We start from the raw sequence: 26,212 nt of genomic DNA on the forward strand, positions 1-26,212 counted from the left end.
ATGTCCAAGAAAATAATATATAGGTAGAATAAGATACTACCTAGAAGCTTTAAATACACTGACAAGCTCAACTATTCAAGGCATACAGGTAATGGTCAAATAGGAATGGAGATAATGCCTAAAAGGAGTACAGGTAATGGCCAAAGGTGTACAGGTAATGGCCAAAGGTGTACAGGTAATGGCCAAAGGTGTACAGGTAATGGCCAAATAGGTATACAGGTAATGGCCAAAGGCGTACAGGTAATGGCCAAATGTGTACAGGTAATGGCCAAAGGTGTACAGGTAATGGCCAAAGGTGTACAGGTAATGGCCAAATAGGTATACAGGTAATGGCCAAAGGTGTACAGGTAATGGCCAAATAGGTGTACAGGTAATGGCCAAAGGTGTACAGGTATTGGCCAAATAGGTATACAGGTAATGGCCAAATAGGTGTACAGGTAATGGCCAAATAGGTGTACAGGTAATGGCCAAATAGGTGTACAGGTAATGGCCAAATAGGTGTACAGGTAATGGCCAAAGGTGTACAGGTAATGGCCAAAGGTGTACAGGTAATGGCCAAAGGTGTACAGGTAATGGCCAAGGGTGTACAGGTAATGGCCAAATAGGTATACAGGTAATGGCCAAAGGTGTACAGGTAATGGCCAAAGGTGTACAGGTAATGGCCAAATAGGTGTACAGGTAATGGCCAAAGGTGTACAGGTATTGGCCAAAGGTGTACAGGTATTGGCCAAGGGTGTACAGGTAATGGCCAAATATATACAGGTAAATGGCCCAAGCAAGGACCCATACAGCCTCTACGCTCCATATAGGCCAAAAAATTACCTCAGTCTTGTGTGCCAGCCACCACTTACTTTTACAGAAGATTGGTCAACACTTTAATGATCACCTATCTCAAATTGTTGCCATTATATGTGAGAAAAAGTCTTAAAAGTTTTGCCACCATGTTTCAATGAATTATGTACAAGAAGCCTTCACCAACACCTTGCCTACAAAGTATTAAAAAGGGATGGATGTCGTATCAGTAACCTAATACATAGGCAACAATTAACAGATATCAGTCACCACTGTCATATTTCACATCTCATGATCCTCCTAGCAAATAACAGCTCTTTAATCCGTCCACTGCAATAGGCACGGATTTGGCCTTCACTGGAAGCCTGGTATTATATATAGTCCCAGGTCTTTCTCTGTCTCTGTGGTGGATAGTGGAGTGTTTCCAATGTGGTATTGGTATGCTGGATATCCCCTCCCAAGGTGCATGACAACATTTTTCTTCATTGAATTGTAGCACCCACTTTTTGTTTAACTCCTGTAGCTTGTTGATGTCTTCTTGTAAGAAATCCACAGTCAAGGGGTTAATGTCCTAGTTATTATATAAAACCAAGGCAACAACACCTAATAGGACTGCAGTGAAACTTTTCCAGTCATTTAAACATTTGCCATGAAAAAAGAGAAGTAGCTCATTTTCCTTGCCTAAACAAATAATGCAAGTCTGAACTAACCTTTAAGTACAGGATATTGAACCACTTAAGCAATTGTATACACGACAGAATTTTATTGAATGTTACAATTCAATAATAAGCAAATTAATTGAAACCCTGCACTGTTTACATCCACGGAATGAAACCCATATTGCAACAGTTTACACATATACAACCTGGGTGATGAGCTACACCTTACCAGGGAAATAAATACTATACAGCAAATTATCATACATGTGGACAATAAAATCACTCACTACGGCCTAACATGTGATTCCCTATTGACAGAGCTAACTGAGCACACGAGGCCATTATTATGCACAACTAGCAGCGTTAAGATAATAATAAATGTAGCTATCACACAAGCCAACGTGATGAAATTATTTAACACACACACACACACACTCATACCACACTCACTACCCATAGATCGACGATAAAGAGCACTTGCCCATGTCGGGAGGGTAGCTGCTGGTGATTACGAGTCCAACATGTGATCAGGCCGTGGTGAATTAAACACACACACACACACACACACACACACACACACACACACACACACACACACATGCACACACTCACACATTCCACATACTGCATCCTCTTCATAACTGTGACCTCTATTCTCATTCTTGATCATCCAAAAACTTGTCATTGCACATATAACAACAAATTATTTCTATGCACATTTTTGGTAAGTTTAAATCATTACATATCTTTCTTGGTAAATTAGGTACCCATACATTCTTTCCAGAAGTTTTTGATAATTGTTCAAAATAACATGCATGTATCCACGAAGCCCAGATCACGACTCATATATTCATGTTCCATACTTTGATGTACTACCAGTGTTTCTTGTAATATTTAAAGGAACAGCAGTATTGTAGGAATCAACACAATCTTCACTAAATAGAACATGACTTTGAGTATGTAAAAGTAGAGGATTTGTAACATTGCCGAGGAGTACTTTGTCCATGAATGAAGAAACAGAAAATACCGATGATGAATGTGCCTTCTGCAGTGGTAGGGGAAGACAAAACTCAATTAACCACATAATGACAAATGGCCCAAAACTATGGGAAAAAAATATGTATCATTTCATCATAAAAGATAAATGGCTTGACATACATCACAACCTCATGAACCTATAAAGGGGTCATATAAAAATATAAAATGAAAACGATACATAAATCAACTTGCTTTAGGAACAACACACACACACACACACACACACACACACACACACACACACACACATGCTGGGCTCTGGGGACAGTCTAGCATTGCCTTGTGAGTGAGAATCTGAGGCATGATATGTAATAAGACTCCTGAGTGTATAATCTCTGTGGGGACATTGTTAGGGAAATCATTTGGATGTACTTTTGGTAAATAATCTGGATGTACTGCAGTGTCCAAGACAGGGTTGCTGGATCACTAAAATACATACCAAGATGTTACAAGATGAATAAACTTTTGTATTTTTCTCTAATGTTCCCTTGTCTAGCTTTTGAAACATCCCAATAATTTTTGGAAAAGACATCATATACCAAGCTGTCAATGTCTTTCATGTTCCCTTCTCAAACTGAAAAATAAAGTACATATTGATTTCTTTCATATAAAACTAAGAATAAGAAATGAGTGCAACCTCAGGTACACACTGAATTACTGATCCTCTTCCAAAATATACATATCAACTATACATAAAAATAATGCTGGCTATACATAAAAAATAAAGCGACTGTTGTTCAGTCTCAAACCAACTCCCTTACCAATGTAGAGTTAAAACAAAATGTGACTCACACACACATAAATAAAGCACCACAGCATCATAGTTATCACAAAGTATGAATATTATACATCCATTATCCATATCATAAACATAACAAAATAAAACCCCTACCTGGAATAATTTCCTCATAATACAAATCACTAAACCCAATATTTAAGTACAAAATAAAATTAGACCATAAGTCAGCACAGCATATTGCAATACCATTCCACCTACTTTCTGCAACCCATCGTCCTGTAAGCGGCACCAGACTTACTGAAATATTACTGATACAATACACTTCACCGTCGATTTCAGCACTCATTCCCCTTTCTTTCTGATGCGTGCAATTGGTGAAATATGTGTAGTGCCAGAAGATCCATGCCAGTCATATTATTTCACATTATGACACAACTTCCTTCATAACCACATGCATCAGAAAGAAAAAAAAAAGTTTGCACGGCCTTTCTATAATCTTCAGTGAGTGCACAAGGAACTACCACATTCAAGGAACACAAACTACCGTCCTCTAGCAATACATGGAACCCCATTTGCTCAACATGACTACAACTACTGCATTCAAGCAACACAATTCACCACATCCAGGCAACACAAACTACACACTACACTTGGTCAGCACATGAGACTGGCACTGCAGAAGTTTCCTGAGTTGAACTGCACCCCAGAAAACAGTAAATGATGGAATATGTGGCAGCATGAAACACACACACAAAAAAAATGAGGAAATCAATGTAAGGTGCTATACAAAAACCTCTTCCCCCTTGACACACACACACAACTTATCAATACCTACATGAGATCTATTGGCAAGCAAGCAGAAGCACACTCTATACCAGTAGTTGCCATTCATGCATCTGGCCCACTGCATGGCTACTGACCCAACGTACTTCTGTGACGTGAAAAGTTAAATAAATAACAGCAAGTCTTGGGGCATTTAGGATGTTGATGATTCCTTAGAGAGGAACTTAACAACCCTCTCTGCCCTCACTATAAGCCAGATGCAATAGTAATAGAAAAATTGAAAAATAAATAAGGAAGAATAAAATAACAAAACAAGTGATAATGGTAACAAAAACTAATAATAATAAGATTGATATAAATAAAACAAAGTTACGTCCCCTTTTAAGCATGTACACCGGGCAGGGAGATAGAATAACAATAGTAATGATAATAATAAATAATATATAATAATAATAATAATAATAATAATAATAATAATAATAATAATGATAATAATGAATCACCAAAATCCTGAGGCCACAAGAAAAGCTATAAACCATAAAACTCCTGCCTCTGAAAGCTCATCAAAGCATCGGCTAACCACTACACGGCTGTCTCCTCCACACCTTTTAGCAACTGTTTGTCATAAATCGGAAGACTCTATGATTGTAATCCTTCACCTTCTCCCAGTGACTCAAAAATTATACTGAACCATTTTTCTCTCACTGGGAAGTACAGTAATTTGTTATTTTATTGCTACAAATTTCTTGCAGCTGTCGTGAATTTGCCTGCATGTGGTGGCTGAGTGGATTCTGCATGTGTGTCTGCCTGGTGTGCAAAAGACCCGCATACGCTACTACTATCCACTCCTCACCTCTTATCCAATGATTTAAAAAGTATTCTATGAGTTATTTCTTTGATTTCAGGTTCGTGTGTTTTTGGCTACTAATATGGACTCTTTGCATATCAACTGCCTAACCTGAATGTACTGTTAACATCCTTTAAGGCTTGAGGACTTAGCTAATCAACATGTCACAGAACGATCATGACCATCGTTTCTGTTTCAACTTAAAATCTTCAAGTGATTCAGATAGAGTTAAAGGGTTCATGAGATCTTTTTAGTAGGCAACATTTTTTAAGGTTTCTGGTGCAGCAGCAAATTTCTCACATAGGATTTTTGTCCTTTCACTTGCCCCTTCAGCACACCAGGGACACTTGTATATGCTACTCGAACTGAGGTCAGCTTGGGAGGGGAGGTTAGAGAGAGGCACTGAGTGTTACTTGGAAGCACACAGTAGAGGGAGTGGGGGACAGGGGCCTATCAAAGCTTTCCACTGCCATTCATCTTACAGAGGTGCATAAGCTCTTTCTCAAGCGGGAGCACTATTTATCTATTCAAGCTTAAGCCTAGCTAAACCAGATCTGATACTGCTACATATATCATGCATTTAATTCTAAAATACTTTTTTCCCTCTGATTAGATACATTATACTGATATGCCACAACTGTTGTCAGTATTTATCCAGAAAAAAATTCCTTGAAGGACTTTTTATAACATTGCAAGTAATGAAATTTAAAAAATATGTAGATCAAATTGATAAATAGTAATATTTTCTTTTTTTTATTGGTTGTATCTATGGCATATTTTCACAGGGATTTAGCTGGCATTATAACCTGGTGCTAGACCATGCTCCGCAGGATCATATACTATTATACGGGGTAATTCCTCCTCTTCCCCATCTCTGATGACAGACTGAACTCATGTGGAATATGTCCACCAGGTTAACATAAAACATAAATATCTTTCACAAAAAGCTACACTTGGCAGGTGAGGTTCATTTTCTCACTTCCAGCTAACACCTTGGCATCCCAAGACAAGACAAAACGCTACAAAGAATGTCAAAAGTTTCTTGTAAGGAGAATCTCCACTGGGGTGCTTAATGATATGTGTTGCAACAAGTGGAGGGGAGATCCATGGTGCATATGAATACTTTGATGACTATTTTTCACTACCTGTTCTGAGATCTTGGGCAGCTGCAGTACTGAGTTTCTTGAGTTATGTGTACAAAATATAATGGCAGTGAAACTATCTGACATTAAAAGCAACATAAAATAAGTCACAGTTCACAAAAAAAATTAAATGTATATGAAGAGAAATTTTATGATATAATCTTAAAGAGCATTATATTGCCTTCAACTTTCACTGCATTTTTTAAAAAGGCATCATATTCAACAGTGTATTTGATTCTCAGCATGCCTTTGAGAAGACTGTGACTTTTGAAATAGGGAATGAAAATGATGAATTAAAATTACTCTTAATACTATTTTTATCACATCTTGCTGACTAAATATATAGAATATTATAGGTCTCCATGAATTATTTCTTTGCATCCACCTCTATTGTAACAAAAAACAAGAAAGAGGCAAACAGCACAGCAATAACTTAATGTCATCATACTTTTAGTGCATTCTGGCAGTGCTTCCTTCAGAAAGACATCTAGTAACTGAGAATTTGACTGAGATCTTTCAAACTACATTCAAGTTTGGCAGAGATGATTGCACTGCATTTTGAGACATCAACAAAATATTCACAGCTCATCATCATCCCTCAGTCACGCCGGGGAGCAGACCGTGATTATCTGTGCTGCTCTGCCTGACTCACCAGGACGGGTGGCCTCAAAGGTTGGCACACCACCATTCCACTATGCAACAGGCTCTGCTCTGAGGTCATGACTGAGCTGAGGATGAGGCTTCACGTCTGATGCTCTACAGAACCAAAGCGTGTTTCATCAATGTGTTACATATATGTATTAGTATGTATTTGAAGCTGGATAGAGTTTACAGGTTTTAATGTGTTTTGTGCTATGGTTAATTTACTATAGAATAGGAAATAGGCAATTTTCCTTATAATAATATAGTTCCTCTGTAGTTCTTCAGGATACAGGATACACATATAACATAAATTATTAAATAACTAAGACAGTAAATAATAAATATGTTCAGCTGCATAGAAAGTACATTTAATTTGACACTGGCTCATAAAGCACTACTAATAAATGAATATACAGCACCACCTGCAGCCAGCCACGTCCATCACTTCACCCCTCCAGTACCCCGCTGCAGCCCAGAGGTAATCAGCAGAATCCAATGTCTGACTTAGTGTGAGTACTACTACATGTTTTCCTAAGCTGTAGCTTGCTTGAGGAGACAAAGGAAGCCTGAACTACCTGAGTGAACTGACACCGAGACTAAAAGCTACAGAAGGGAGAGAGGAAGTAAACAGAGGATAAAGAAAGAAACAAGATGATGAGGAAAAGGAGGAAGAGGAAGAGACAGAGAACAAGTCAGCTTCTTAACTAGTACATTATAAAAGAATAAGAAATGGTAATGAAGAATATATTGCATAAGGACAATGGTAGAAACGAGCTAAAAGTCAATGAACCAAAGACAAAAGAGAGAAATAAAATAATGCATGAAGAAGAGGATGACAAAAAATGGCGAAGCAAATAAATAAATAAAAACTCGACAACACACATAAACAAGCACACAAAAAAACAGGTCATTCAGGTCACAGATAAGACAACCCAGTGCCTCTACACATTGGTTGTCAGCTCATCCAGAAGTGCCTCGAGGTGTGGGTTGCCCCCTAGCAAGGTGATTTCCTGCCGGGCCTCTACCTCCAGCTTCTGAAGAGTCTCCTTCGTGTGTTTTAGGGACCCAAACTTTTCCAGGAGCGACACGCAGTACCTCTTCACCTCCAGATCCTTTGGCCTCTGTCGAATGATATCTGGTAAAGAGGGTTAAGGAAGGAGCGGGTAGGTGATGACAGAACAACAGGAATATGGTATGAAAATCAGTTAATAAATAATATGGAGGAGAACGATAGACGAGACCTGATTGTGTAGTAATAAAGAGGACCCAGAAACTTAATGGGACACAAAAACAAATTAGGGACATGGAACAGATTAGAGGAGGAAGAGATCACCATTCACTGCCTTGCCACAGCCTGCTCCTTGCTATAGAGACCCAGTAGTAAAAGGTCTCTACTCCCCACCTACATAAACACATACACACAAACACATACACACATGGAGCTTTGTAGTGCAGTGGTTAGCACACTCGCCTCATAACCAGGAGATCCTGAGTTCGATTCCCAGGCTGAATGGAGACAGTTGGGCAGTATCCTTTCATCCATGTCCCTTGCCCAGCCAGCAGTGAATGGGTAACAGGAATCAGTTGGGGGTTGTGTCCTGCCTCCCAGTTGTGTATGTGGATGTGATGTGAGGTTCCAGTCGTACTCAAAGATCAATCACGGACTCTAAGCTCATTCAGGACTACACACACACACACACACACACAAAGTCACATAATCAAGGATACTGATGACTTGCTGGTCGTCTGGCTGGGTGCTGATGGCGTGAATCACTGGGAAGCTGAACTTGCCCTCGGTCAGGTCCTCACAGTAGCTTTTGCTGTCACTGTACTGTTGGGGGAAGGAGAAAACTCTTATTATTTTGACGTACACTAAAAATTCACTTAAATGCTGACTAAAATCACCTAATATTTTGTGCTGAACTGTAAAAGGAAAAAAAATACAGTATATATAATTAATGCACTAAAAAAAAAAAAAAAAAAAAAATCAAGCTCAGTGTTCTCAGAGGGTTTGGTAATGATAATGATGATGATGGTGAGAGATGATTATGATGCATGATAAGGGTTGATAGAATGAGCTGATGAAGAGAACTATGATGAGGGTTAATGAAGGTGATGATAGTGAGGGGCAACGGCAACAAACACTCACCTCCTTCATGCAGAGGTTGGCGTAGTCGTCACGGATCTGGAAGAAGAGTCCGAGGATGCCAGTGAGGGTGGAGTAGTCCTGCGTCGAGCTACTGAAAAGCTGCATCAATCTTATCGCCAAGCCAAACAGTCCTCCAGTTTCTGTGGAAAACAAAAAAAATAATAATCAGCTCATCAAACCATCTTTTGACATTTTTTACCAGCCAATTTTTCTTCATCCAACCATTCATTCCCCACCATACAGTTTCCACAATTCTTTTTCAACTCACTTTTTTTAGGTCTATTTCCTCTGGTCATTCCCTTCTCAGTTCATCTGTTATAGCTATTGACTGACTGATTTCCTTTGGTCAGTCCCTTCTAATTTTGTCTGTTATAAAGCCCTCCAATAAAACTTTGCTACCCTGACCCAGTTGCCATAAAATTCTTCTCTCTGCACAACATATCTAAATCATTTCCCTTTTACTTTTATTTAACCCTACCTTCTCTCTCTTAACCTCTCTCACTCTCATGACCCCATCCACTCTCTCACTGCTTCCTCTTACTCACTGCGGATGGTCATTTGGCGGTACTCAGCCTCAGTGGGACAAGTGAAGGAATCCCGCCAGTAGATCTCCATCCCCTGCCCTCGGTGAAGCTCTAGAAGCTGCTCACAGAACACTCGAGTAGCCTGGCGGAGAAGAGTGAAGGAGCTGTGAGGGAAAAGAAATTGAAAGCAGAGGGTGGAAGGTATCAGTAGGGAACATACATTGCAGACAGTGACGGCAGGCATAAGGGTGTGAAAGAGAGAGGAAAGGAAGAGGTGACCATAAAATCTAAAAGGAGAGTGAGGAGTTATCACTCTATAGTAGCATGAATATATATGATCTAATTTTACTGATGCAACTGTGAAACTGATTCGCTAAAGTTTCTATGTATGTAAGTTTAGAATAAATAAATAAAAGTTCTTTCATTTATCATCATACTGTATCACAAGACACCCAAACCACAAAGGTCAGCAAAACCAGAAACTCTATCATAGGAAATGAGCTTACGTCTGGGTGATCCAGCGCTAACACCCTCTCCAGCCCGAGAAAATAAACATAATTGGCAGAGTTGATGGTGGAGGCGACCCCATAGATGCTGTGAGCCACGGGGATGCCACGGCGCAGCACACTGTTGTCCTCGATGTCGTCTATGCTGTCAAGGGATAACAAAATAAATTAAAGTTGCCTTTCTAGTTAACCTTTCCCAATTTTCCCCAGGAACCCTTTTATTGAGCAACTTAAAAGGGAGGATGAAGCACTGAGTGAGCTGTACACTTAATGCCCTGAGCCATGCAAACAAGTACATCATGGAGGCACACATATTAATGGACATAAGACATAATAATGGACATAAGAACTCCCCAAACTATATACAGAGGTACACACAGTAGACTGGCATTGTGCAGCATGTGTATGATGTCCGAGATGGCAAGCAGCTTGTCTTCGGGGATCTTCATCCAATAGTTGAACGCCTGAGCCAGCTTAGCACGGATCATTTTACCCGGAAACTGCAGGACATAGGTGAAGGGTTGCAGCAACACCTGTCAGTGGAGAATTGGGTTATCATTATTACTATTATTACTACTACAACTATGATTATTATATAACAAATACTTCTATTGTCATTATCATTGTTAATTTTACAGTATTCAGAGAGAGGGAAAGAAGAAAAAGTCTTCTCATTGCTAATGCTCACCTGGTCCTGCTTCTTGTCCCCACTGGCACTGGTGATGGTGCCTGCATTAAGGGTCGAGTTGCCCTCCATCACACACTCTGAAGCAAGGTGAGGAAAAACAGGTGTTGGAGAGAAGGGGATGAAGTGGAGTGGGGAGGGAGTGGCTGCAGAGTTAACTTCCAGCCTGAACCTCCTAGGACTCAAATAATTATTTAGTGACTAGGTTCACAATTTAGTTTGGTTACACTATGAATTTCAAAGAGAGTAGGTTTTAGATTTAGATGGGGCATGTTACTAATTTAGCACCAATAGGTTATAGTCCCCTAGATAATATCATGCAGGTAGTCCTGAACTTCTGGTTAATTATTTGGAAATAGCTCATATCTCAAAAATTACTCATTTCCAAAGTAAATAACAAACATAACCTTCAAATACAGCAATCTCAATAATACATTTCGGTAGAGTTGAAATTTAATATCATCACAATTTCCACCTTGATTGATTGATTGTTTATTGTATTGTTATATGTTCCTTTTTACAGAACCAACCATCAATAAAAATAATCACAATAATACGTTTTTGGCACGGCTGATTTTCTGATTCATTACAATTTCCACCTTTTAAAGCGTTCAGATATTGTTACATACCACAGACTCAAAAAGAAAAAAACCGTCAACAATAGATTACAATGCAGACGATAACAGTACCGATGCATCATAACACCACCTCACCTTTGCTGTCCATTGTCCTCACTGCAGACTCTCGAGCTCACTACTAACACACTGGAGACAAAGAAATCACCAGGTATAGCCGGAGGGGTAGAACACGTGAAGATGACGAATAATGAAGATGAAGATGACGTATAATTCGAGGAAAACCGCCCACCCTTCACCTTTAGGAACCGCCCTCCGCCTACTTAAGCGACAATTACTCCTCTTTCTTAGCGTATTTATCTGCTTATAATGATACTATGACCCCAAGGAATGTTTATCTATGAGGTGCATTAGTCTGTTTACCGTTAGGGAGGCTGTGGCGTCTGCTAGGAACAAATATATGAGAACCTGAGGGAGTGTTTTACCATGCGGCGAAAGGTAAACAAATCTTCCTCTTCCTCCTGTGGCTGTTGACGCAATGCACCGAGGGATTCTTTTTTTATGTATTTCTCTTATTTCTCTTTCTCATGACGTCATCCCTCATGTGCACTGCTCCCATCTTAGAGTGTTTCACCAGCTCCCGTTCCTCTGCCTCCTGGGAAATGATCGATAGTCTGATGTTACAGGCACGGCTCATGATCTACTTATTCTTTCTATCCTTTTCTCTGTATTTCCTTTTCTACCTCTGTTTCTTGGTCCTTCTCAGTGTTTTTCATTTCTCTCTTCACTGGGTTTTCTTATTTCGTTATTCCCGAAGTGAGTCATTATGTCGCATCATCATCTCGTGACTGTGACATGTCAAAGCAGACGCTCCCTGAACCCAAAGCTGATATTCCACTATTTCACCATCCTAATATCTCGATTCTAGGCTTTACGGAAACAATACATTAAAATCAATCTCAAACCACATGAATACAGTCTCAAACAGCTACTATGGGCTGATTATGGGCCGAGAAATAGAAGTAATAGGCGGAGAATACTAAAAAGAAATATATGTGTGTACTGCGGGGAGACTTGGCAGCTTCTTGACCGGTCCACCACCTGCGTTGCTATGGCTACAGGAACGCCAAGGTGGAGCCACGACCGAGCTAAAGGCCTTCTATTTTCCTTCATAAACGCAGACAAGCACATTGATTTCTTTATTACTGCGGCGTATGTGAAAGAGGAACACTTAAACAACACATCGCACTTGTCAATCAGTCCATCATGCCACCCAAGGTAAGCATAAAGTGATAGAACAGAACCGTATTTATAAACTCCCAAAATATTACCGGGTCTAAAGTGGATGGTGAGATTAATTATTTATAAGTTACTCGTAATTGCTTCCCGTGGTCCGCTTAGAGTTAATAGCTTTGACATAATGGTGGGGAAGGACTTTATTTCATATCGATCTCTTCTTCCTGCAGGCTCCAGCGGGCACGAGGAAGCTTAGTAAGGAGGAAAGAGAGAAGCTGCGGCGCCTTGAACAGGAGAGAAAGCAGAGGGAGGCTGAGGAGGAAAGGTAGAGGTCTCTCTCTCTCTCTCTCTCTCTCTCTCTCTCTCTCTCTCTCTCTGTTAACATCATGCAATCTTCTATACGTTTTAGGAATAGTGACAGAATACGTGTTGGTTGCATCTCTCTCTCTCTCTCTCTCTCTCTCTCTCTCTCTCTCTCTCTCTCTCTCTCTCTCTCTCTCTCTCTGTTAACATCATGCAATCTTCTATACGTTTTAGGAATAGTGACAGAATACGTGTTGGTTGCATCTCTCTCTCTCTCTCTCTCTCTCTCTCTCTCTCTCTCTCTCTCTCTCTCTCTCTCTCTCTCTCTCTCTCTCTCTCTCTCTCTCTTGTTCTTCATGCATGTTCTTGTTTTTGCTCTTGTTCTTGTTCTTCTTCATCATCATTATCTTCACCTGCTTCTTCACCATCATCATCATCATCATCTTCAGGCTACGGGAGGAGGAGGAGGCGGCGGCACAGAGGGCGTTAGAGGCCGAGGAGGCTGCCAGGCGGGAGGAAAGGCGGCGAGAGCAACAGCGGCAGCGGACCAAGCAACTGACGGCGACGCTGGCGGTGACGAGGCAGCTTGACCTGACCATGGAGCTGACCCGCGGCCGCCTCAGGGAGCAGGAGGAGGTCAGGCGTTGTTTCCCTCTTGATATATTTTTTTCTTTACAGCAAGGGAGGCAGGTCAAGGGCAATATAAGCAAAAACAACTGCAAAAGAAGCCCTCTGGTCGCTGCTTTAACAAAAAGTAATTGAACGAGGGCGCGGAAAAGAAGTTGAGATATAGAGGTAACCAGTTAATGAGGTAATTTAGAAATGGAAAAGGGATTATTAGCCACGGTTATGAGTTTTATATATCACTATTTAGGTTTGATTGATGATTGATTGATTGATTGATAGTTTATTGTTGCAAGTAAACAACAAAGGAGAAGGGAGGAGCATGCCATCCCAACCCCCAGGCAGTACATAGTGGTTTGTATTAGTTGATGGCTTAGCGATTTTATATTTCACTTGCATTGTTTAATTAGTGAATTCCTTTATTAGTTGCTTATTTTTTTAGGCTATCGTTAGTTCATTAGTTTATTTATATTTTTCGTTTATTATTATTTTATTCGTTTCTTGCGCCTTCAGTGTCACGCTTCAGCTTAATCTTTTCTATTTTTCTTCCCCTTTTCTCGCATAGGTTCAGACTTTTTCAAAACGGATTTCTATATACGCTTTTGGGGGCCCATATGATCGAAGAGGGGTCGCTAAGAAACAATTTTTATATTTTGCATTTCGAGGTGTGTTAAAATCTGCAGCATTATTTAATTTATTTTTTAGTACATACAACGATGTACGTATCTTTCTTTTTCTTTACAGTGGGAGAGGATGATGAAGTGTGACGGCTTACCTGATCCCACCAGCGTGCCGGAAATGAACAGGTAAAATAATTAAAAGGTGAAAGAAGGGTCAAACTACCACCAGGGTCATAAATTTACCCTTGAAAATGCCCCAAACTTATACGAAATTCTTGTCAAATGTGTGTAGCCTACTTGGGGACCGAAATGTTAAAGAATAGGCCTCAATGTTACCTTGGAGAGAGGGTACGGGAAGGAGGGGTGGGACTTCTGAACCAATTTAGTGTACGGTGACTCTAGCAGGCATCCACTGAGCCCGTGACTGAAATAAGTTGATCCTCTATAGATACCTGAGTCTGTGGAGGGCTGATCCTGAGTCTGCCACGTTGAAGGGAGCGCTGGCGAAGACTGACCAAGTTATCCACGTAAGAATCCACTAATCATTCTTATCCACTTATATCTTTATCAATCTTATTACTGGCATTTATTTACTTATTTACACTTACTTATGACTTCCTAATTGATCAACTGATGCATTATATTTCAGTGATTTCACCATTTTCCAGAGATGTCTTAAAAAAGCGAAAGCCGTAAAGGAAAACGAAACATGAAACTCCAACCCCCGTTTTCTTTCCGCAGGTGATTTCTGAGCTGGAGGGAGTGATGGAGGAGAACTGCGACGCCACGGAGAAGCAACGGAGGGACTGGAGAGAGGTTAGAGGGAAGGGAGGGAAGGGAGGAGGAGTTGAAAATAAAGACAGGGGTGAATGGAGAGACAGAAAGAGTGACTAGAGGGAGGGAAAATAAGTGAAAGGCGAGAAAGAGAGAAAAAAAAGGAGGTAGAGGGAGGGGAAAGGAGAAACAGGAAGAGAGGATAGGCTACAGAGAGGGAAAATAGGCGAACTAAAGGAGAAAGGAGAGAGGAATGGAGAGGAAGAAAAATGGGCCTGAGGGAATAAAGAATAAATTTAAGAAGAGGAAGAAAAAAAGATCAGTAGACAAGTGAAGTTCGGAAGATTTATAAGGCTATATATATTTTCTTATAGCTGTGCGTGGGCTCGGTCACTCGATGCTCATCTCCGCCGCAGAAGAAAAGAAGAAGCTCTCACGCCCTCTTACCTTTCACGACACTCTTAACTTCACACCACACTGCACGATATCACACAGAAAGATACACACCAGTAAAGTGACGAAGGAGTAATTACTGGTTCCCTCTTATGCTAGATCTGGCTGGAGTTGCAGGAGGCGCAGAAGGAGAAGCTGGACGACGCCACATACAACCAACTACTTGACCTACGACCCCACCTTGACCTCGAGTCCATGGTAACTATAAAAAAACTCACAGGGGGTGGAAGGATGGGCTGCTGCGGGGAGAGGAATAGGAAAGTGGGAATAAGAAGAGAGAACATGAGCAGGAGGTAAAGAAAGAGGGAGATAGAGAGACAGGAAGAGAGGTTAGAGGGAGGGAAAATAAGTGAAAAAGAGAGAGAAAAAAATAATGGGAGGGGGAAATCAAGACAGACACTTATCTTTTTTTTATTTCATCATTTTTTCATCTCACTTTTTTATCTCATCCTCATTATACTCTTTCTTCCCTCATAAAACTCAGTGACAGTAGTATAATGAAGGTACTCAAACGAATTTTACGAACGAGATCAAAGGTTGTATTCTAAAATTGTTTCCATAATTAACACAGATATCGAAATTAGTCTTCACAGTGTTTTGAGAGATTCCAGTTTTAACGGAAGGAATGAACCTCGACCACAGTATAATAGTTTGTTATTGTTATTATTATTAAGTTATTATAGTGTGACTCGCCTCCCCTTTTCGCCCCCTCCTCCTCCTCCTCCTCCTCCTCTTCCTCCTCCTCCTCCTCCTCAGCCCACGCGTCCCTCCCCAGGTGTACGCCTTCTTCACCTCCTCCCCCCTGGTCTCCCTCGCCCTCTGGAGCAACACCACCAGGTCACCCAAGAACAACTCCCACGAGGTAAGACACACACATAAAGAAAAAAAAAATTCATATGCAGCATTCCAAACAGCAGCAGAAAAAGATATACTTGTTAAAACTTGGGTCGTTATAATAAAAGTATTATCTAAAAGTATAGTTGACCTGGAAATTGACCTGGTTTGAAAGTATCCTGATATCAAATTTTGTTCTTATTATTCATGTTATTTGTGTGAGTGTTGCAAGAGTCTCAAGATATCACAACTCAAACACAGTCCAGTTCAGTCAAGTCCAGTCCAGTCCAGTCCATTATAGTAGTAAACGTAGGGCTGCCTTAAGTAAAAACATAATCATATTCTGGTTCAGGCCTTAGGGTTCACCTGGGCATTCAATCACCTTAACTGCTTCCCGTACACAGGTGAAGGAGCTCGGGTTCACCTTCACGCTGCCGGAGGACCTGGCAGAAGCGGAGTGCGTGGTGAGGGTGATGAGGACGGAGTACGACCACTACTCCAAGTTTGCCCGCACCTACAACAGCCCCGACGTGCCAGAGCCGGACTGCAGCCTTCTTGGTGAGTCTCCTTTTTTTCTGTAGACCTCTGACGCTTCTTCCTTTGTATCTTTGTATCTTTGTATCTCTGTATGCTTGGTCTTCGGTTACTTGATGGTCGGGGATTTAACCTCTGCAACAGCCTCCCCTTTGCGGTTTCCTTCTTGCCTTGTGATATACCACGGTTCGACTCAGCAGATTTTTAAGCCCCAAAACCATATACTGAAAACTTGTGAAATTTCTTGTATCTTGTTTGGTATTGTATGTATCTTAATATCTGTTTGTTCGACCTACAGAGGCAGAGGACCCTGACGAGGAAGCCGCCCCCGCAGAGGAGCAGGAAAAGCAGCAGGCAGAGGTAAGCAGGCTCCTCCTCCTCCTCCTCCTCCTCCTTCTCCTCCTGCTGTTCCCCCTCTGTTGTGTTTATGAGCTGCTTACCTTTGATATTTCTTCTTTCAGGGCGGCAAAGACAAGGAAAAGGGAGAGGAAGGTGAAAAGATGGGTGAGTGAGGCAATAACCACTACTACCGCTACTACTACTGCTACTACTACCTCTGCTACAACACACCCTTCCTTTTTCACCTTGTCTGCACTCATTCTGCCTTCATTCCGTCTTGTATCCATTCACTATGCCTTCATTTATCCTGTATCCAATCATCCTAAATTATCTTCATTGTTTCTATTACACCAAGGATTGTTTTCACCCTGTGGCATCTCGCTCTTGAATCACCTTGTCTCCAGTTACCCTGCGTGCAACTTCTCATCCCGTCTCCTCGCCTCTCTTCCTCCCAGGGGGGCCGCCAGTGACTGCTAAGAAGTCGAAGCCACCCCACTTCACCGAGACGGCCTACGGGGAGCTGAACCTTCGTCGGTACCGTATCCAGGGCGGCGTGTACACCATCGACTTGCTGGAGGTGCCGCCCCAGCCCCGCGTCCTGGCCGAGTGTACCATTACTCAAGGTGTGTGTGTGTGTGTGTGTGTGTGTGTGCTACTTTGCAATTTTAGATATCTTCTCTCTGTTGTGTGTAATGCGTGTCATCTTTTTCCTTTTCTTTCTTTTCCTTTTCGTTCACATGAGTAGATCAAAGATGGGAAGGATATGGAGTAGGTGTGAAGGAAAGACGAAGAGGAGGAAGAAGAAAACCATAACATCCAGCAAGACAACCACTTATAATCTCTTCCACCTTCCTTGTTCTCCTGCCAACGCCAGTGGAAGAAGTATGCTCGGTGTCTCGTGTTCACTGGGTGGCTCAGTACAACCCGCCGGCAGCCCCTGAGGCGGCGGGGCAGCGGCGGCGGGACCCGGAGGCGGTGGAGCAGGAGATGAGGCAGCTGGAGCGAGAACTACAGAAGCTTCTCCTTATAACCATCAAGTAAGAAAGATTGAGTGTGTGTCTATTAAATTAAATTGTTCCTGTGGCGCCTTGGCAGTGTTTGTCACGCCTCCCAAGGAAGTAGTGTCAGCAACATATGACCTCGTGTTACATGTTACTATGTCACTTCCCTTAAATCACCTCTAATACAAGAAAGTCCGTTATGGTTGGCAGCATCAGACTCACCTGGACGTGCTGGCGCTGTGTAATTCAAACGTGGTTGATTGTGTCCGTAGACTTTACGCGCCACTGTTAGATGTAATGATCCGCCCGCAGCACACACCATTCTTGTAGACAGTGGAAATATTGTGGTAATCTCGTATAAATAAGTCAGCCAATCAGTCAGTCAGTGCGTCAGACAGTCAGTGCGTGAGGTAGTCAATAAACCTTTCCATTAATATGTGAGTCAGTTAGTCATCCCGTCAGTGAGTCAGTCACTCCTCCACAGACTCCCGGATTCCGCCTTCTGGTTCGAGCCCCCGCAGATGGTGTTGTGGGACGAGCAGAAGCGGTGCTGGTCCAACGAGTACTTCCAGGACGTGAAGTACAATGAGGACCAGTGCGTGATGCAGGTACGAGAGAGAGAGAGAGAGAGAGAGAGAGAGACGTTCTATTCTATCTATTCTATCCTCTAGCTTTTATCTCTTTCATCTATCTATGGCTCATTTTCACTATTTTTATCCCTATGGTTCTTGTATTTATTATCTGTTCTCTCTACTCTCTTCTTCCCCTTCTGTTTATCTGTCTCACTATCACTGTTCTTATCACTATTGCTCTTATATTTATCATCATATCTTCTGTCTCTTCGGTCTATCCCTTCTATCTATCTGTGGCTCATTCTCATTATTATTACTGTCACTATTACTACTTTATTACTCCAATTATATTTTCTCTATGGCTTCTCTTTTTCAGGTTCGCACAACTAGGCTGGGCGTGATGGGCCTCGCCATGAACCGCTTCGCCAACCTTCCCTTCCAGAATTGGGAGCTCAAGCCGCTGGGCCCCGGATCTGTTTCCCTTACCCTCATCGCTGCGGTGGTGGTTGCAGATTTCACCATCACGGTTAGTTTTATTTTTTTTCCCTACCATTTATGTGTTCAGTCTCGTGAGTGTATGTTTTTGTCTCATCTGATATTTGCCGTAGTTTAAATTTCCTTTTATTTTGTTTAGAGCGCTGATTTTTTCTTTCGAAGCTGTAATTTAGGGTAACTACCTAGTATTTTTTTCATCAATATTCACACCATTTTCTCCTCTTTTGGTAGTTTTGCTGTCCATGTCTGTAATAACGTTACTTTTAAACAATATTTAGTTTCCGTGCCCTTTCCTCCATTGCCTGATGGGTGAGCCTCCCATAACCCACTTAGCCAGGGGGTACCTTTTTGGCCGACTGGTAAAGGAGTGGCTCTTCCGTTACGCTGGTCGCGGGTTCGATCCCCGGAGCCGGTAAACCTTTCCTTGTCTGGATTAATTTCTCGTGTGTTTCGTTACACGCAGAGGACGTGTGTGAGTGTAGTAAAGATAAAAATTCTGGCATTTCACTAACATTCATTTTCATCAGACCAGCAGTTTTTTTATGTATCAAGTTTTCTTCTTTCTTTTTGTTCTCTCCACAGCTCAATATTTATAATAATACAGATTCCTTTTTCACACATAAAGCCAAGAGATGTTTTATACAGAAAATGAAGCAGCTCAAGGGCATAAATATATAAAAACAAAAAAAGTCCGCTTGCAGTTTAATCATTTATCTACCTGTCTGTGTGTAGGAGGGACAGGTGTGTCTGGCCAACCTGCAGGACGGGGCGCGCACTGCCCTCTCCCACTTGTACGGCAAGCCCATGAAGCCCAACATACTTATCAAGGTGGGCTGATTAAGGTGTTTCGTCCAGCTGAGGGGCAGGAAGACGTTGATAGTATCAGTGGATATTAATGTTGTAGTGGTGGTGGTGGTGGTGGTAATAGTAGTAGTAGTAGTAGTAGTAGTAGTAGTAGTAGTAGTAGTAGTAGTAGTAGTAGTTGCAGTAGCAGTAGTAGTAGTAGTAGTAGTAGTAGTAATAGTAGTAATATTAGTGGTGGTGGTAGTGGTGGTAATAGTACGGAATTGTAGTAGGGTAGTAGTAGTAGTAGTAGTAGTAGTAGTAGTAGTAGTAGTAGTAGAAGTAGTAGCTATGATAGTAGTAGTTGTGTTGTTGTTGTTATTGTTGCTGTAATGATAACGATATTGATAAAAATGATAATGAGTCTGGTAACACTCTCCCTCTCCTCTATCTCTATCTATATTCTCTATCTCACACACACTTCCTCTCCCTCCCTTCCCTCTCCTCCGTCCTTCCCCCTCCTAACCCCCCACACCACACAGACACTACAATTCTACGGCATCAACTTGTTTCCTGACCGTGACTCCTACTGCTACATCGACGGTCTGCCCACCAAACACCGGCCCACCGAGCAGCACCTCTACCGCTGCCTCGCCTTCGTCGCCCCCGCCCTGCACTTCGCCTGGAGCCGTTGGAACCTCCTCGCCGGGCAGACCAAACTCGTGTTCCAGATGAAGACCAAGAAACTCTCAGCTGATGATACACAGGTGAGAAGTTGCTGAAGTTTGTGTGTGTGCGTGGGTGTTCGTGAAGATGTGAAGGTGATCTCCATATCTCTATCTGTCTATCTGAATATCTATTTGTTTATCTTTTAATCTATGTACATATGTATCTATTTATCTATCTATCTATCTCAGTAAAAACAGCCATTACCATCTCTTCAACAAAAACATGAATGAGTTAAATCCGTATAAGTAATTCTTAAGACTATAAAATATGCGAGTAAATTAATCGGAATCGAAGGTGAGTAGTTAGGCATAGGTCTCTCTGGTCTCTAGATTACATGTGTCTCTTAAAAGCTAGCAGTGGAGTCTCATTTTCGATGTTTGTGGGGGCTCGACCGCCATTTCTTGCAATTTAATATTCGCTAAAGTAGAAATTCAAAGTATTGGTGGCATTCTTTTTTATGTGATTTCATTGACGTTTAAGGACCACCTAGTCAGGACCATAGGATCTGTGCTGTCTGAATATCTAGGTATATCTATGTAAATCTATGTAAATCTTGCATAGACGGGCCAGCCGCTTGTGCTTGTAACGCCGCAGAAGACGTCTATCCTCGAGTGCACGGAGATCTCGCAAGCTTTCTCCACCGCTGACGAGGAAGAGAGTAAGGTGAGGATAAGTAAAGGGAGGAGGGGTGCAAGGGGATAGCCAGTTGCATGTAAGGGTAGATGACGCCATTAACACTATCTTCCAAGGCATGTATTCGCAATTCCGTTCTCAACAAATATTTCCAGAAGACCATAAAAGAGATTAATCGGGTTTTTATGAATGTTATTTTCACATTCGTAGTGCAGAGACCTTGTCAAAATATCACTAGGCGCACAAAATTGCACGTGGAAATACCCAAAACAATCACAACTGGGCAAATTTTCCGTGGATCTTCAGTCAAACCACGATTTCCGCTGGCGTGGTTCTCATTTGTTTCTCGTTATTGCTGCTGATGGTGATGGTGAGTAATGCCGTCGTCCTTCGGTGAAATCTACCATGGCTTTGGAAGATCGTGGACACGTCAGAAAACCACGGAAATGTGAGAACCACGCCAGCGGAAATTGTGGTTTGACTGAAGATCCCCGGAAAATTTGCCCAGTGTAATAGCCCCTTAAGCCCCGAAACGTTCAAGAAAATGGGATTAGGGAGAGGATGTGTGTGTTGTGTTATTTTGTTAGCTGTGTTATGGTGTCTTGTGGCGTGAGTGTGCATTATATAGTTTTGTAAATTGTTATTGTGCTGCATGTTGTGATTCGCCCTGAGTGTGACTAGTGTGTTGTGTGTGTTGCAGTACTACGCCGACCTGTACCAGCTGGTCCTCGGGGAGATGGGCGACTCTGTGCGGCAGACTGTACAGGAAGCCTCGCCGGTCTTCATCCATACCATTCACCACGTGCTCAAGTCCGCCTCAGTGATATCCTACTGCTGAACGGAGAGAGAGAGAGAGAGAGAGAGAGAGAGAGAGAGAGAGAGAGAGAGAGAGATGGGGGGGGGACGTGAGTATGCTCATTTCAACGTCACGTCAGGTAATTCGGCAGGCTGGATGACCTTATTTGGAGCTATGATGACGAAGAGCGAAAGGAAAAGAAGCAGGGTGTAACATTATTTACATTCTAAAACGTACAAAGGCAATAAATAGTTACATGTTATACGATCCAATTAATAAATCTCGTGTGCGCTTCTCGTGCTTCCTTCCGCGTGTGTTGTTTACTTTGAATTCGTAGAGTGTCGCCCGCCCCGTCCTATACATATTCGTGTTTTCCAAGGTTATTTTAAGGATTAACCACCAGGTAGGTCATACAAACTCACTAACATATCACCTGTATTGTGGAAGGGCGGGGAGAGCGGGGAGAGGCGATAAAGAGGAACATTGTAATGGGAATTCATCTAAGTCGAAGAGAGAGGGAGAGAGAGAAGCAAGACTAGTTATATAAGTATTTTGCTGTATATTTCGTTTTCATGTTTATTTGTAAGCTGCGTATATGTGAATAGATATAAAGATACTAGAGGGTACGTGACACTAGCTCCGAAAAGTAAAAAAGAGAGAGTTGGCAGTGTTCCCCAGTCCCTGTGTTGTGTGTTGGTTAATGAATATTTTCCCACTAGTAGAACGGGTTGTGTCCACCTCACCTAACCCTATATATATCTATAGCCTATAGATTATTTCACGTGGATGTCATTGTTAATTATTAGAGTCGAACAAAGTGCTTGAGCTTGGAGTATGTATTGGCTACCTGTTTGCAAAAGGAATTAGCAGTGTTCAAATTAAGCCCACTGTAATAGGTGAAGAGATTTAACGCTCCGCCGTGACGGGTTCGAGTATACGCTGGTTCAAATCAGTTGTATCTCTTCTAGTAGATATTAATATTCTATCCATATATCTTTCGATGCTTTCGTGCAGTTTAGCGACCACACTCGTCAGACACTGGTCGGTGGTTCAGCAGATAAGTTGTAGGCATATGCTATAGCTGCGCGAGGCCTCCATGCTGCATTTGTCTCATTGGCTTTTCATTCGATAATAGGCTATTCAAGGAAGGAACACACATTCTCTCTCTCTCTCTCTCTCTCTCTCTCTCTCTCTCTCAAAACTTGTTGCATTGCTTTCATTCATATTTTCAAAGCTTACCAAACTCAAGGCTATGGCAGGTTACACAAATGTCATGCGTATAGAAGGATCTGTATTTATTCATAATCATGATAACCCGGATGATAAATGCTAAGTCTTCATGAGGTGTGTGTGTGTGTGTGTGTGTGTGTGTGTCACAGAGTTGAAGACCAATTATGACCCTCTAGATATTTTCACTCCGGGACGTATACTAAACGAACAAAGTCGAAAAAGTGTGCAGATTCAAGAACCGTGTTTGAAGATGTAATGCAATGGAGAGTTAAAGCCCAATAAATGAGAGAAAATACTTATTTACTATTTAACTTAACTCATTTTCGTGCATTTGTGCTTTCATTACAGTTACACATCTATATACTAATACAAAGCAGAATATGTCCTCAGAAGTGCCTCGGGTCCCTCCGCTACATATTAAAGTATATTCTTTAAGTAAATATTATCAAAGTAATGTAAAGATAAGAACTATTTTGTAATGAGAAAATACGAGTTGTCGAAGTCGAAGTGTAGAGTGCTGTGATGTTCTTGTGTTGTGCCCGTCAGCTGATCTGCAAACATGGCGGCGACGCTACCGCAAGGACCTGAGTGACACAGTACGCTCCGTGAGGCAGAGAGTGGCCGCACAGACCAACACCTCGCCGGAGAAAATAGGATTAAGGATTCAAATTCTATCCAAGGGCTTTATTGACCTTTGTCACATGGAGTTTTCACAGACCTTCAGCAGCATGTAATATTTCTTTCCTTGGCTTTCTTGAGTGGCTAAAAAAGCAAAATATTATGATTCAAAACATAAGGATGTAATTCAATAGTAGAAACTAGAACAACATCATTTTGTATTATTTATTTATATATTTTTGTGTATATACTGTGGCTAAAAGACCTAACATGTGCTCAGGAGTATACAGTGACAGCCTCAGATCAGTTCAATGTGCTCAGCACCCTTGAGAACCCTGTAGAACTGTGGGATACCTTCAAACGTGAAACTCTGAGAGCTGCCAAGGAGTGGTTTGGGGAGCGCCCGAGATCTAGGAATGGATTTACCTCGGCGGAGACAATAGAGAATACTGAGAAGAGTTGCGCTACCAGGCTTGCTGGGAATAGGGCACTGTAGCTATAGGACTAGAGCTCTCCTGAGGAGAGATAAGGAGAGTATGTCAGGGGTCTCGCTGAGGAAGTCGAGGGCCATTTTAATGTGAATGACCACCGAATTCTCTTTAGCAGACGCCCTTGTAAAAGGGGTGAAAAAGGTCTCTAGAATAAACTAAGTATTTATCTGTGCAAGGTAGTCTGACGGCGAGAGTAATTACGGGCGCACTGTCACCACCACCTTCTCGGAGCCCTTCGGTTCGTGCAGAATGGGATTAAAGGCTACGGGGCGCAGGTCGATCTTCTTGCCCGGAGGAGGAGCGAAGGAGAAGTTCTGAACGAGTGCCACCGAGAAAATGAAGAGCTCCATGCGTGCCAGCCCCTCCCCGACACACTGCCGCTTTCCTGAAGGATACAGAACAAGTGTTGAGACGAACGCAAAAGATGAAAAGATGACTAATCGACTACAAGAGGATTCATATTTCTGCTGTAGTAAACGAGGCAACACTAAAATGTGACCTTACCGGACCCGAATGGCATGAAACCTTCCTTCTTGGCCACAAACTTGCCCTCCGCGTTCAGCCAACGCTCTGGACGGAACTCCTCAGGGCTGTCCCAGTAGCGGGGGTCATCATGCATCGCAAAAAAGGAACCGGTGATTATCGTGCCCTGCGGAGAGGGGAGGTCAGCTGAGCTGCTAATGATATAACTGTTCTTGGAAGACAAAGAAAATCGAGCCCTTGATGATGTAAGAATAATGTGAATGCAAAGTGCGTGAATGGACCTTACTTTTGGAATACTGTAGCCTCCTAGCTGGGTGTCCCGGGTGGCTATATGTTGAGCTCCAAGAGACACCAGAGAGGCTTTTCTTAGGCTCTCGTGGACCACCGCCTCTGTGTAGGGTAGCCTGTGGGGGTGAGGCATAGACGGGAAAAGTGAACAAAGGGTAAATAGCAAACAGAGGGATGACGTGAAAGGAGTCAGTGTAGCTGCAGTTATTAAGAGGGTGAGTGTGTGTGTTGATGTGAGACGGAGGCACGAAGATAAATGGATTAAGGAATGGATAAGCAAGATAAAGAAAAACAAGGACAACATACGAGAATTAGGAGACGAAGGAGCATACGAACAAGGGAAATAACAATATAGTAAAAAAACTAAAAGAACAAGAGCTAGAATAAATGCGGTCCTTCACTGAGCTCGACCTGCCATCTGGTGGCCCTGATGGAACTACCAAAAAATTATGCATGCTACCTACGTCCAAATTTTTTTTTTATTAGTTTTTCGCTAGTAATTGGAAATCACATATTTTTATCATAGCTACGGTATAGAGACACTCGACTTACTAGTAATATTTAAAGAAAAAACGGGGAAATGCAAGAAATAGGAAATAATTTTTTTCCTCCACAAACAATCGTCACATGCAATAAATTGTTCTTTTTAATTTCCATATAGTGAAGGTAATATTATAAGATGTATGTATTATGATATATATTTGAAATATGAAAAAGTTTAGCAACAAACGATATGTTTAGCATCAGTGTAAGCAAACTCCCGTGCCCTGATTGGAAAGACAGGAGTGCAGCGTGTTGAGGCAGCGCCGTGCCACCCGAGGAATGTTTAGTGGCAAAATTTTCAACACTACCTTCCACCATTACTGTAAGAAATTGAGAGCATGACACTATGCCGGACTTGGATTTTTCTTTTCTTGCATGAAGGAAATATTTACCCAAGAGGCCGCATTCATGCAATCCTTTATTCACCACGGGATGGAGTGTTGTAGGATATATCGATGAATGCTCTTGTTTTGCCAACAGTGTTCATTATAACGACATGAATAATGTGCACCACTCAGATTTTTTGGTGTAAACATGATAGTGACCATTATAACTCTAATATTTTGCTAGTTTGGTACAGAAAAATGTCAGTTAAGCCTCGCTGGACCCCAGCCCGTCGCAGGTTTGGCTCTGGCAGAGGCTCCAGCAGGGCCACCAGATGGCAGGTCGAGTTCAGTGAAGGACCCCCTTGAAAACAAAAATACAAACATCAACTAAAAGAACAAAAACAAAGGACAACTCTCCAACCGAAA

The 26,212-nt window shown here is 41.9% G+C and overlaps 3 protein-coding genes across 7 annotated transcripts in view; 1 reads left to right on the plus strand and 2 right to left on the minus strand.

Moving 5' to 3' along the window:
• Nucleotides 1-1,531: 1,531 nt before the first annotated feature.
• Nucleotides 1,532-11,718, minus strand: LOC127003390 (terpene synthase-like). Of its 3 annotated transcripts, XM_050869952.1 has the most exons (9): nt 11,505-11,591; nt 11,220-11,270; nt 10,510-10,586; nt 10,200-10,354; nt 9,822-9,966; nt 9,337-9,457; nt 8,792-8,931; nt 8,371-8,473; nt 1,532-7,777 (listed from the first exon to the last, which is right to left on the minus strand). In XM_050869952.1, the coding sequence occupies exons 2-9, from the start codon at nt 11,230-11,232 to the stop codon at nt 7,584-7,586; spliced, it is 948 nt and encodes a 315-aa protein (XP_050725909.1). In that variant the 5' UTR covers nt 11,233-11,270; nt 11,505-11,591; the 3' UTR covers nt 1,532-7,583. The 3 variants fall into 3 exon arrangements, with proteins under 3 accessions (XP_050725909.1, XP_050725911.1, XP_050725910.1); XM_050869954.1 differs by lacking the exon at nt 11,220-11,270 and having other exon boundaries at nt 11,567-11,718; XM_050869953.1 differs by lacking the exon at nt 11,220-11,270 and having other exon boundaries at nt 11,505-11,613.
• Nucleotides 11,719-11,975: 257 nt separating this feature from the next.
• Nucleotides 11,976-26,212, plus strand: part of LOC127003388 (dynein axonemal intermediate chain 7 homolog) — a 14,573-nt gene continuing 336 nt past the window's right edge. Inside the window, exons 1-19 of one of the 2 annotated variants that reach the window (XR_007757058.1) lie at nt 11,976-12,359; nt 12,548-12,642; nt 13,070-13,256; nt 13,989-14,050; nt 14,313-14,391; nt 14,606-14,680; nt 15,191-15,289; nt 15,867-15,953; nt 16,330-16,483; nt 16,758-16,819; nt 16,921-16,963; nt 17,254-17,421; nt 17,673-17,835; nt 18,284-18,407; nt 18,748-18,897; nt 19,599-19,694; nt 20,192-20,416; nt 20,940-21,041; nt 21,712-22,210. Coding sequence is in view for 1 of the 2 variants with exons in the window: in XM_050869949.1 (XP_050725906.1) it covers nt 12,348-12,359; nt 12,548-12,642; nt 13,070-13,256; nt 13,989-14,050; nt 14,313-14,391; nt 14,606-14,680; nt 15,191-15,289; nt 15,867-15,953; nt 16,330-16,483; nt 16,758-16,819; nt 16,921-16,963; nt 17,254-17,421; nt 17,673-17,835; nt 18,284-18,407; nt 18,748-18,897; nt 19,599-19,694; nt 20,192-20,416; nt 20,940-21,041; nt 21,712-21,849 (2,121 nt within the window). In the remaining variant the exon portion in view is untranslated. Of the gene's footprint in view, nt 12,360-12,547; nt 12,643-13,069; nt 13,257-13,988; nt 14,051-14,312; nt 14,392-14,605; nt 14,681-15,190; nt 15,290-15,866; nt 15,954-16,329; nt 16,484-16,757; nt 16,820-16,920; nt 16,964-17,253; nt 17,422-17,672; nt 17,836-18,283; nt 18,408-18,747; nt 18,898-19,598; nt 19,695-20,191; nt 20,417-20,939; nt 21,042-21,711; nt 23,333-26,212 lie in introns of those variants that run through there. The other variant, XM_050869949.1, reaches the window with a different exon arrangement.
• The window catches only part of LOC127003389 (cytochrome P450 2L1-like), a 7,305-nt gene continuing 4,959 nt past the window's right edge, over nt 23,867-26,212 (minus strand). For both annotated transcript variants that reach the window (XM_050869950.1, XM_050869951.1), the window contains 3 exons: nt 24,916-25,033; nt 24,651-24,795; nt 23,867-24,531 (listed from right to left, as the gene is read on the minus strand). In XM_050869950.1, the coding sequence (XP_050725907.1) occupies nt 24,344-24,531; nt 24,651-24,795; nt 24,916-25,033 (451 nt within the window). In that variant the 3' untranslated portion in view covers nt 23,867-24,343. The remainder of the gene's footprint in view (nt 24,532-24,650; nt 24,796-24,915; nt 25,034-26,212) is intronic.

This window comes from Eriocheir sinensis, chromosome 25, assembly GCF_024679095.1.
Source record: "Eriocheir sinensis breed Jianghai 21 chromosome 25, ASM2467909v1, whole genome shotgun sequence".
Lineage (NCBI taxonomy): Eukaryota > Metazoa > Arthropoda > Malacostraca > Decapoda > Varunidae > Eriocheir > Eriocheir sinensis.

Bases quoted from the DNA above. Each gene is read 5' to 3' on its own strand.
- LOC127003390 (XM_050869952.1), bottom strand. The intron at 10,355-10,509 runs GTGAGCATTAGC...CTCCACTGACAG, and splicing joins GGGACAAGAAGCAGGACCAG to GTGTTGCTGCAACCCTTCAC. The intron at 7,778-8,370 runs GTATCCTTGATT...CCTCTTTACCAG, and splicing joins AGACGACCAGCAAGTCATCA to ATATCATTCGACAGAGGCCA.